General features: G+C 49.5%; 1 protein-coding gene across 1 annotated transcript in view; it reads right to left on the reverse strand.

The window, feature by feature from the left end:
• The window catches only part of LOC119391205 (mucin-2), a 148,351-nt gene that overhangs the window by 39,797 nt on the left and 95,765 nt on the right, over positions 1-12,789 (reverse strand). Inside the window, exons 3-4 of the mRNA XM_049415194.1 lie at positions 4,452-4,490; positions 1,028-1,258 (exon numbers count right to left, since the gene is read on the reverse strand). Coding sequence (XP_049271151.1) covers positions 1,028-1,258; positions 4,452-4,490 — 270 coding nt within the window. The remainder of the gene's footprint in view (positions 1-1,027; positions 1,259-4,451; positions 4,491-12,789) is intronic.

Consider the following 12,789-nt stretch of genomic DNA (forward strand, 5'->3'; position numbering starts at 1 on the left):
TTCACTTATTAAGTAATGGGTTACATACCTAAACTTTACGTTGCCCACTACCCCTTCCTAGAAAACCTCTGACTGGCCACCTGACCCTATATATCCCAAGCTGAACCGCATTGTGCCGCTGTCACTTGCTGTCCTACTCTACGAGGACCTACAAGAACATGAAGGACAAGGGCGTCAAAGCGTTGTGTTCCCGCGAAGCCATCCATTCACGCAAGACACCGCCCAGGACAGGGGAAGAACACCCAAAAGGTTGGGGGAAGAATCGGGGCGCCCAGGATGGGGGGGTTCCGCACGTTTGACACCAAGGGTGAGGGTTGTGCCCGGGATGATGGGATGTGCCAGACAACACAGGCGAGCCGCATTACGTTCCTGAGCAGCACTTTGCCCTCTCAGAGCAGTTTCTCTTTCTCTATCTTTCCCTTTCCCCCTTTCCACTCCGTAGAGCAGGGTATTAAACCGAATGTTTGTGCTGATTAATTTCTCTACCTTTCAGCCTTTCTCTACCTTTTCTACCTTCCCATCTTCCCCTTCTCCCTTGTGTAGGCCTAACATAGGGTAGCGTACCAGAAGCTTGTCTTCCGGTAAACCTCCAGTTTCCCTAATTCCTCTCTATCTCTTCCCTATTTCATCTTCCTTTCATCTATCTATCTATCTATCTATCTATCTATCTATCTATCTATCTATCTATCTATCTATCTATCTATCTATCTATCTATCTATCTATCTATCTATCTATCTATCTATCTATCTATCTATCTATCTATCTATCTATCTATCTATCTAATCTGCTCAAGACGCAAAGCGTCAGGTTTGCTTGCTCCACGCTGCTCCCAAAGGTGTGCAAGGGGGTGCTGGGTGGTGCTGAGTTGAGAGGGGGAACGGAGAGGGGGGAGAGACATTTTGGAGGGGGAGGGTACGGCTCGCCGCCATTTTTGCCACCGCTCTCCGGGGTTTCGTGCGTGCAAGGGAAGAGGTCGGGATGGGTGACCTAGGTTAGTCTAAGAAGATACGTGCTCGTGGTCCGTACCATGCGCCCCCAAAGTGTCTGGCCGCTCGGACGTACCGGCCGGGCAAGCGATGTCCGGGCAGCACTCGCCGGGCCGCTTCGTCACCGTGCAGTCGTCGCCCAGCTGCTTGACGTAGGGACACACGCGCAGGTAGCACATGAGCATGCTGCTCACGCACGTGCAGTTCAGGCACGCCTCGTTCGTCTCGATCTGCTCGCCGTTCTCGTAGTGCTTTAACATGAAGTAGCAACCTGCGCAATCATTGTTTTCGACATGGAAGGGTATGAGGACCTGTTGGACGCACGTCACAAACGCCAGCACTTTACAAATCTAATGACATTTTCGATCATTAGCACCACTGCGCACAAGGGTGACACCAGGGTGACTCCGGGGTAACACCAATGTGACACCAGACTGACACCGGGGTGTTGAAGGTGTTTAATGACGTCTTCCACAGTAGCACCCGTCTGCACCGGGGTACCCAGGCGCTACTATTACTGGAGCGAACGGTGCTTCAGGGCGCTCCGGTAGGTGCCGGTGTGATTTGTGGAAGACGCCATAAATGTAGTACATCTCCATCGACAAGTATGGCGCATTGCGACTGAGAACCCCTTGCCCGCCCTCTCGTCCAATACATGCCCATGCGCCTGAAGTTACTCTACGCAGACAATCAGTGAAAGAAAACGCGCACTTGCGGCCATCATTTGCATATGTGAATGAATGCATTGGGCTGCTGCAGTTACATCAGGCTGCTACCTGAATCACAAGGAACGCTTAGCTTAGCAGCGTTTGACTGTTGCAACAATTTTCAAGCTGTTGTAGTACATAAAAAGTTTACACTCGTGTAATATCATGGAATCAATCATCATTCGTTACTAGATTTATTCTGATAGTTTGATTAAATCACAGTCAACAGAGATAAACAACTGATGAAGTTTTATTTCTTCACAGAATAAACAGTAGTGGTTTCGTGCGATTGTTTCGTGCGCATACGTTTTCATAAACTTAAAGCGATCTACACCAGATGAGTCGGTACAACGTAATAATAAACCGAAATTTTAGGTCTGTCATCATATTGTTCGTCCCCGATGTACCAAATATAAGCCCACTCCGCATACACATACACATGTACCTACAGCCCATGTGAGCTGCCCCCCTCTACCTTCTTTTGAGCAAAGGGACCCTTTAAACACTAGATAATAACTAAGTAAATTAAGTACATATAGACTATCGGCGTGTTCTCAAGACAGAAGAGTCTCTCAGAGATTCTAAGAGTCCATTAGAATGTTCTGAAGTTGAAAACAGAAGCTGGGAGTCTTTGCTTGTGTTTCAGAACACCTAAATTTCTTCCAGAACACCGTTGTGTCCCAGTACTGCAGCGATTCTACTAGAGCTACCGGGATTGTTTGCGAATAACGGACGCAAACGGCGGTGCGCTCACGCTCTTCACTGACTTACTCGCTGACTCCGTTCGTTGAATGAAGCAAAAAAAAAAGAAAGAACTAAAAAACAAGTGTTTGTGATTATCTCACTCGTCCTTGACTTTCCACCTCTTCTATCAAATCTCTTTTTTTTTACTTCTCCTTTCTTTGTTTCCTTCCTCCTCTCATTTTTCTCGGCCCGCAACTTTGTCCTGCACCTCCGAAGACGTATCCTGAGGTCATATTGAGTCACGCTGCTTTTTATGGCAGCAATAGTGTGTAACGGCACCCACGAACTCTCTGAAAGCCTTTCTTTATCCCACAACTGTGCTTACATAAAACCTCGTTGGCTTCTACATTTCTGCTTGTCTTGGAATTTTCTAGACCAATACCCCGCTAGACGCTGGTGCCATCTCTGACGCTTATCCCTCCGCAGTTCGCGAGGCTGGCCACTCAATACGCAGCTTAACGTCAAACAGGCAAAGCGTTCGTCCTTCGGCTTTCATGCTGCCGCATATGAACGTACGCGTAGTTTCTTTTCTTCTGTCCTCTCCTTTTAGCCTGTTTCTAAACTTCCCGCCAGTGAAGCGGTTCTGCGACGCTTCAAAGACCCGTCAAGCAGGCGAACAATGGCCAGTAAAATTAATTAGACAGGCAGGCCACCGGGCCTCCTGAGGCTATAGAGAAGGATAGAGGCACATGGAGGAGGCGTCCTCTGTCGATGCACATGACGCTGTCTCAGAGGCATTGTTTGAAAAGCCGCGCACCTGTCGTCGCTTGTTTGGGTAGAGGCGGCCAGCTGCACGCGCCATAAAGAGTGTTACGTCGTGCGGCTACTTAGATCCGTAATTTATTGGTGCCCGGTAGCTGGTTTGGTTTGAGCTGGCCTAGCCGAAGCATGTATTACAATATTTGGCATCTGTCGAAGAAAGTGTACAATAAGTAGTCATTGTCTGGTGTTTTGCTGCGTTATAGGCGCTTATACTTCCCTTGGCTTCATTATAGGTTGCGTCTAACAAAGAAACGAGCCTTTTTCTTTCGCTTTCAACTTCTATCTTGGAAATTAGCGTGCACGTCTCCGTGCCGATGACGTCATTACACGTCACACGTTCCACGCTAACTTTCATTATTACGGGCAGTGTTTCGTGCTGGGAAAGCACTTATCCAACGTTGGCAGTTTCAGTCCTTCCTAACTTTAGTATGAAGTGTGGTCATTTTCAATTAACAAAGTGGGCAGTGAACTATTCCTGCTCGGACTCTCCCGAAATCCGTGACGTTACCGTGGCGTTAGTTAGTGTAACTGGAAATGAGGCTGTCATTTCCGATTACATGACACTCTTTCTCGTAATGTGAAACTGATCCACCTAGTACACTACACCAATGTAACTTACCTCACATGCCTATTACTATAAAGGTGCGCCATCACCACCAGCAGCCTGTAACGCATTAAATCAATCGAAATGTGTCAAATGCGAATTAAAACCACAAACACACGAAACACTTCTTCGTACTGGTGGCTTTCACACTGTGAGGGCATGGTATCTGACGTCAACTGTTTCTAACTCAGCATCAGTTCTCTTGTGTTCTGTCTTCTACCAAGGAGTCACGTAACGGGTTCGGCGTTCTCTTGAAATGGTCTCTTATTTCGCGTGAATACCGCTGATCACTGCCAGCAATATGCGCAGACTACACCGGAGCGGACACGTTTGCGCGAATGCGATATGCCCGTGGTCGTATTGAATTCCTTTACGCGAAGGCAGCACTGTGAGAAAAAGAAAAGCGGACGAAACTACCGCTTTCGAGTCACGAGTCTCTTCGCGTTCGTCACTGGAAAATCGAGATCAGGTCTCTTAATAAGCAGAAGCCGCTCCCGGTCTCACTCGCTGCGCACGTCCAAAGGTCCGGAACGTGATGCGCAGCAACTTATGGAGGCGATATATTTATTCCCCGGTGTGTCTTTCTCACGGAAAAGGAAAGGGTATGTTACTTCTAGGAATATCGAAGAACATGCATTCGCACTTACCCCTATCACGTGGAGACCGGACTTCTGATGAGAGTGGTGCTGAAAAAAAAAAGAAAACAATTTCGTGAGGATTTTGTTTGTTGGTTTAAATATCAGAGAGAGAAAAATTAGCCCCCTCCCCTCTCCTTTGTGGAAGAAAGAGCCTGTTGTATCGCAACATGATTGTCACTCACTCACTCACTCACTCACTCACTCACTCACTCACTCACTCACTCACTCACTCACTCACTCACTCACTCACTCACTCACTCACTCACTCACTCACTCACTCACTCAATCAATCAATCAATCAGTCAGTCAGTCAATCAATCAATCAATCAATCAATCAATCAATCAATCAATCAATCAATCAATCAATCAATCAATCAATCAATCAATGTCTATAACACACGGCAAATCTTTGACTGCATGAGCCCATTCATGAATGGACCAGTTTATGGTACTTTCCTTCTGGCCTTTTACGTGTCATGACACACGTTTATTTGGCCCTTGAGTTCATAACAACAATGTTTAGATGAGCATTGACAATAACACTTTCTTTCAACCAACGATATATCACCTAAGGCACGGCATGTAAGTTTGCTGTATGAGTATACGTCGCAGCCACAGCATCTACACGTTACGCTCGAGACACAACCACTATATTATACGCCCCTAGCCTGCAATGGAACATTTGCACGGCGCAGCACTCCGTACTCGTTCGGTATCCTCGAAGACATCGCCATGTCCACTGAAGCCATTCTTCTTCTAGTTCGTTCTGTTTGTTTGTTTGTTTGTTTGTTTGTTTGTTTGTTTGTTTGTTTGTTTGTTTGTTTGTTTGTTTGTTTGTTTGTTTGTTTGTTTCCACAAGCTGCTTAACCTCACTGCGCCTGTAAACAGGAACGGCTCTAGCTCCACACACGACGCGCCAGCCAGCTGCGGAGGGCAAGCATGCATGGACGAGGGGATCATGAGCGGCCAATCGAATCGAAGGCTTCCGCGTGTGGATGTAAGGGCAGCATTCCTGCATCACCTCTCCTAGACGGGGCGTGTGCATGTGTGCACGCGCGCTGCCGGACCAGCGGAGTACGAAAGCGCTCAATAAAGGGGCAGTCACGTTGCCAGACAGAAAAGGAGAGATGAAAACCAAAGGCGAAAAGCAACAACACTCGGGCAAGCTGCCGCGAGTTTGACCACTCGTTGCCGCGAAACTTCACGCCGGCGTTCCTCTCTGCCTCCAACTCGTCTCGTTCGATCCCCTAAATAAGGCTCATTATCAACGGCGCGCTCGAGCTGCGCATGTAATATATACACACAGGGCACTTGCACACGTATGTGTACACGGCAGACCCGAGTGCAGCCGTCGGCCCCGTTCATGTGATACGGACAAAAGAAAACAAGGCGACGGGTGGATGTGTGGTGCGTCGGGATGCCCCGGAGGAAGATAAGAAGAAGGAAGGGGGAGGCGCTTCTTGGGCTTCGCAGACTTCTCGGTCGGCTGACAGGCTGCTGAGGGGAAAATTGCTGCCTTCTGAAAAATCCCCTGCGCGCGCACGCAGTGAACGCTGATAGATGCTCGTGGCGCGCGGCACTGCTGCTACACGCGAGACGTGGTGCGACCGGCGGCACCTCGGCGGTAAAGTGCTGGCCCGCCGTCGCCGCCGTCGAGCCAAAGCAGCCAGACTCGCCTGCTGCTCGGGTTGTTGAACCTTTCCTCGCACCGGCCTCGCTTCTTTAAAAGCTGCCTGCTTGCCTGCCTGCACGTGCGGCCGTGTCGCCTCCGTCGGTGCATCGCTTCGTTGATATGCTAGCGGCTCGCACGCGACTCGCGGCCCGGCACGCGACGCGATGGATTGCCGGCGACGACCATGCTGAAAGATGGCTCAGATACGAATCGCATAGCGGGAATGCGCGGTGACGGAATGGCGTGGTTCGAGTGCGCGTGTGGCGTGCGCTCGGGTGTAGTGAATGTCTGGCTAAGAAGCATCGCATCCGTCTGTAAGGGGGCGTACATCCCTTATCTCATCTACGAAGATGAACGAGACGTGAGGGAGAGTAAATTCGTGAACTGTATTGAGTGAGAGGAATCTTACTGTACGCGTAATGCTGGAACTCATCAACAGGTGCAATTGCCAGAGTGGGCTAACTAGATGGACTTAAAACAAATAAACAAATAATATGTTCGGTGATGATATTTGTCTTGAGTTTTCCGTTACATCGCATCGCTGTTTTATGAGCAAGCAAATCGCTTGCTTTCTCTCTCTCTCCATATTTGTTTCCTGCCCGCTCTCTCCTCTTCCAGTGCAGCGCAGCTACTTAGGTTGAACCTCGCTAACGTCCCTGCCAATTCCTTTGCCTTCTCTTTCTCTCATTCAGCATCCGTGTTAGTATCAGTTATTTATTTGCTTATTTGGTTAATTATATGGTAATTGAGTGAGCGAGTGCGTGTTCGGCGATTTTTTATATTTCTCTTTATTTTTAGGTACTTCAGTTGTTTTCTTCATGTATTTCTCTTAAGTATTTTCATCAGTCACTATAACTTAATTTAGACAGTATATAAACCCAATAGCAGAAAGCACATATTTACAACGTCACCACTCTTATACTAAACCTAGGCCTAGACTAATTTAAGCAATGATGGTTTGTTCAAAAGCGTAGCTCCTGACAGTAAGAAAAAAAAAAGACTGAGCGTCATTTTAAGAGCAACACATCGCTAGTGCAGCAGGGCCAGTCTTGTTATTTAACCGCTAATCAATGTGGGAAACACTTGCAGGTGATGCGTATGCACTTGGACACCGAGTATTTTTGATGTCAAGCAATAAAAGCTTCGCGACATGCAGGAATAGCTGTTAGTATTTAACGCTCGGCCACATTCGAACAGAGCCGCACAGGCGAGATGCTGGCAGCCATTCTAAAAGGATACCACTCTACGCTGAAGTGACTCATCGTAGAGATATCTGGCTTGTCGCCGCAAAATTTCCCAATCATTCATACCCTAAGGCATGACGATGTTGTCACAAAATGATAGCGCCCCTCTTAATTAATTCGTGTTTGGCTATTGCGAATCAATTCAGCCAGTTTAATAACCTTCACGTTCCCGCATGCGTGTTACGCAACACCGACGAGCAAACAAACTTCGCCTTCTCGTTTTTACTTCGTAAATGAAATTTTAAGTTTTATCATTTTTAAAGGGAAAGCAACGAGGTTTGACGTTTCAGAGTAATCGCGCAGTTATCTCTGCGGTGGACGTTGCTCTCCGGATGTTTATATTTTTATAAGATGCGAAACTCCTGAGTAAACGAGCGAGCGCGGGGCTTTACTTCGTGCTGCCTGCCTTTGCAAGCGAACAATCTGGGAAACTTTCCCTCCTATGTTTTGGAACAGTCTATAGCCACTGAGGTTCAGAACCCGGATATTTTTATTCCCAGATTTTCAATCGATGCTAATTTTTCCGCTGCCCTGCCGTATAGCTCGGAATGTCTGTCGAGCGGGAGTACATACTTAAGCTTACCGCGCACTCTCACGCGGCGATCATGGACTGGACCTATTCGCTTGGATTACATCACGTTGAGCAATTCATCTGCCTAGTTCTATCCTCCCGTGACAATGGCAATGTATTTCCTAGGCTATGCTCTATAGCAGGGATCTTAAACACGCGGCCCGCACATGACTGTCTTCGCCGCACATTTTTTTTTTAGTTTATTAATAAGTATGTTCGTGAGCTACGCAGGCATGACTGGTCTAAAGCATTGTTTTCGTGAGGCAACCCATGTGGTCACCATGTGTTGAAACATAACCGGGAAACAAAAACTATATTTCAGAATCGGCGTCCAGATTTTAGTGATCTTGGACATCGGCATCGACATGTTGGAATCCTGGCACCAAATCTCCTTCAGAAATGGCCCGTATATGAGATATCGCAACGGTTTTCTTTCAAATGGCAACGTTTGCTGACAATTAGTGCCAGCTCCCCCCCCCCCCCTCACTTCCCGCCCCTACCTTCTTCACTGCCTCAGCCCTTGCGGAACTAAAGTGCGTGACTGCGGCATGCTGGCTGAGGTGTGTTTGAGACCCATGCTCTATAGCTTACATCACGAACCACCTAACCCAGAACCGCGTCAGTCATATTCGAATGAAAACTGTCGCGTCAGGCTCTTAGGCACTCGCCTGTCGGCATTCGTTCCAACGGCGCGAAACTTCTCCGCGCATTAACCCAACGAGCGCAGGTAGTGCTCGCGATTCTCGTGCGACGCTACTAGCCGACGGTGTGCAAAACAAACGTGCGAGCAAGAAGGTGAGGCTAAGGGCGCGCTCTGGGAAGGTTGCTCGTTTTGGTCCACTGCGTCCGGCAGCGAGGGAAGAAGGCGCTGCGGAATGTGCACTACCAAATGGCTACAGCGGCAGCATCTCGCCACTCCGGCGGCCGTTCGCTGGCTTCTTCTTCTTCTTAGCGTAACACGGCGCCGCAGTGCCTGCCCTGCGCCGCTAACGCTCGAAGGAGGAGGTGAGGAAGAAGGGGGAAGTGTTGCTCTCGGTCTTGTCTTCGCTCTCGAACAGAGGTCACTGTCGAGAACGGAACAAGAAGAAAGCACCGGGCACGGCGCGTGCACGCGCGCGTCCTGTACGTCCTGTATGTACGGGGTGGCTGTAATAACCTGGCCGCTCGCTCGCTCTACGGCATGTTCTTCCGCGGCCTCTTACCAGAAGCTTCTCTCTCTCTCTTTTTTTTCTCTTCTCTAGGGCGCACGGCTATGCCACTTGCTCCGGAACGCAGCCGTCGCTGCTTCCGGGAGAAAAAAAACGGGGGTGGGAAAAAGAAAAAGGAAGAGCGAAGGCGGAATTAAGTCGAGAGACAAAGCGACGTGCCTCGTCACCTTTCGCACCTGGGGCGTTAAGAGGGCACGCATGCGCCGAGAAACAGAACGGCACGCGACCGCAGACATTACACATATACAAATACACGCATACGCTGTGGTGTTCATGGAGCAAAGGCGTCAATTAGAAAGATGGGGGAAGGGGGGAGGGAGGCTCGGCTCCTTGCTCCGGGCCTTGTACTTTAGCAGCCATAATTAGGGACTATACTTTGTTCTAAAGTTCTGGTATGCTGCTGGAACGAAGCTTACGCGAGCGAAATTCCAGATCTTGATATATTTATTATGCATCACTCAATGCACAATTAGCCCGGTTTGCCCCCCCCCTCCCTCGTACCCCCCCCCCCCCCGCCAACCACTGGGCATATGGGATAGCTACGCCTTTGTGTAGGAAGATTACTTTCGCTCAGCTTCGCAGAGCTTCTCAGCTTCGCAAGCTAAGCAGATCCAACGCCAAGAAGGCGTTGGATCTTCTTACATCTTTGGTCAAATGTCAGAAGTGATATTGTCTGTTCCTTGCTTATGATTATCGAAAAACTGGATGACATAATACATTAGGCACCGCACACTGACCAGATGGAGCTGCGTTGCTCACACTGCCCCGTCTCAAAGTCTTCGACATTCACCGTTAGGGGCACGCAGAAAATAGACGCCTGCTCGCGTCCCCCATGTATCCCGGCCATAATCCGCCGACAGATGCAGGGCGCGAAACGCGCGCGTCGCGTTCCAATTTCATTGAGGCCGTCTCGAGGTTGCTTTTTTTATCCGCTAGGCTATGTATTCTGGCGCTGCAGTCAGACTGAACTCGACTGAACAGTGCCTTTAGAGCCAGCCACACGCGACAAGCTTATGCAACCAACGCAACTCCTTCACCCCCCCCCCCCCTCTTTCCCGCAACATGTACGAACACGCAGCAATGACGTAAACAAGCTAGGCCTAAAAGAAAAGTGGAAATCAAGACAAACAAGTTACACAAACAATTAACGCAAAACACGTTCTGAGCCTTCGCGCAGCCCACCCAGAATCTTTCCTTCCCAACTTATTTTGGAAACAAAACATGGTTATAAGGTTAGGTGGCTTACAGGAACCCCAGACTCATGCACGCCATGTATTCAGACATGTACGCGACAAACAGATGCAGATCATGTTGCGAAGTTGCCACGCTTAGTCGCATGCTGTGGGAGTGTCAGGACTTCATAGACAATACGAACAATGACGATCTCTCCGCCTTTTCCACCGCCAGCCTCCGCTTGCGCTGGAAGACCGCACTGCTGAGCTCGAACCTGACAGCACAACTCTGGAACGTTCAGCGAGCGAAGAGGCCGCTTCGACACGAGGTTTCGGAACCGCGTCCGCAGCGGGTGCCCAGACCCGCTAAAATGTCGGCGAACTCGAATCATGTTGGTTTGGAAATAAAGTTTACGTTCTTCGAGGCGAGATTTCGAGCACCGGGCTTCGCGCATATTCGCGTGGTTTCTACCTCGCCTAGAGTATGGTGGCGAACCTGGTGGCACCTAGTTAACTCGCTGCCTTTCCTTTGCATTTTGCATTACTCTCTCTGTCTCCCTCTTTCTCTCTCTCAGGCAGTAACACACCTTGACCTTCAAGACGCGCGTGTACTCGTCGTACACGTATAACACAGCGAAGGGTCCGTGACCATACTCTGCGAGCGAGCGAGACCGCAAAAGGCGATATCGCCCGACGGTTAATTTCTCCTCCAACAACGCACGCCGCAGGATTTCAATTTGGTTCCTTCCTAGTCGTGATCTTTACTCGTCTCTGGCTCGCCTCGGCGTACGAGGCTGTGAATCACCGTTGAATCTCATGGAGCGCGCATACGCGCGAGAGACGCTTTCGCCGCGCATCCGTGACATAAATCTTCCGGAGCCGTTGTTGCGTCGTCCATCCCACCCGCTATAGAAGGAAGCACGCAATTCGCCTGGCAAATAGCTCTAAGATAGCAGGTACAAAGAGTCGATGGGAAAAGGGGGTGAGGGAGGGGTCGAGATGGCGAAGTTGCGCAAAGGTGGTTAACACATTCAGATTATGCGTGCGCTCACTCCAGATAACGCCCGCGATAGACCGGACTTAAGCTCGTACGCCGCCGCACCGTGGTACGATGTTGTAGGGGGAAGTGTATTGTGATGCTAACCGCGTGCGCGAAGCCGCCGAGCTACAGCACGTATCTTCCTCACGCGTGCGTTCTGTATAGAACGTTTGAGAGAAACTAGCAGCAGCAGCGGCTACATCACATCGCGGCTGGCTGGCTGGCTGGATGGCGGTGTTTTTGTTTTGACACAGACCCGAGCCAAGTGCGCACTTTAGTGCGGGAACTTCGAGCACCCGCGGACACAAGAACGTAAAGAAAAGAACTAGGCAAGTGTAGAAAAGATGAAAGAGGGAGAAGAGAAGATGAGATTTGAAGAAAGAGTGAGATAAAGCCGAGAAAGAAGTGGACATGGGCTTAGCCTCTATACACGTTCTGCCGAGATTGTACCCGGAGACTAATCTAAGCTTAATTGAAAACAAAGAGAAGCGCACTCGTGTGTCCGTTCCATTCCACGCTGCTTCCTTCTTGACCGCTTGCAACGTGACCGGAATGACATTCCGGCTGAATGAGGCGCGCTGAGGCATCCGGGTGATTTCTTTATTTAATTTTTTATTTTATAGAGAACGCCCGTCAGGACGTGTGGTATAGCTCGCCAATCGGAAACATCTCGGCGTAAATATCGGCAATCTCTGGCCGAGATCCACGCCGAGATAGCGGCGGTGGTTCTGCCAAAAAAATTCCTCCGAACACGTGAGCGATGTAGCGAGGGCTGTGTGTTTCTGTGTAGAGGAGAGATGGTGGTTGAGCGTGTACCATGGCGCAAACGGACATGTTCCTACTTGCGACCAAGATTGGATCGATGAATGTACCTTTCCGATCAATCGGGGGTACCGGGACTGATCGTTTGTAAGGAATTAGAGGAGAAGAAATTGGTGGCATTAACGTTTAGGACAAGTTGTGCCCAATCCGTACGTGGGGGGGGGGGGGTGACTTACAACTGCGATGCAATCACGAATGACATGTCCGAGAACGTTTAGGCGGCAAGGGCACATACTAGGGGGCTCCTGCAAGGAAGAGCCGAGGCAGTCACTTGACGTGCAACTCCAATAACATTCCAAAGACGTGCCAGTTTAAAACCGATACGATCTCAATGCCTCCGGTGTTCTATTCGGCGGGCAGTGGCCATGTTTATTTATGGTCCGTAGTTTTCGTCGCCGTGGCGTGGTATACGAGTGATTAGAAAAAACTGTCCTGTCGCTGAGACGTGCTTCCGCTGTAAAATGCGCAGTGTGTGACGCGTGTCTTACGCGGCCTTCTGGGACGGCTGCAGATGCATGTTGCGTGAGCGTCAAATGATTGCTCGAGGAAATCGTTTTTCACATGCGTTCACTTGGAGTGGCATCAAAGTGTCAGTTCAAGGAGGCATTTTCGATAGACA

This window comes from Rhipicephalus sanguineus, chromosome 4 (assembly GCF_013339695.2).
Source record: "Rhipicephalus sanguineus isolate Rsan-2018 chromosome 4, BIME_Rsan_1.4, whole genome shotgun sequence".
Taxonomy (NCBI): Eukaryota; Metazoa; Arthropoda; class Arachnida; order Ixodida; family Ixodidae; genus Rhipicephalus; species Rhipicephalus sanguineus.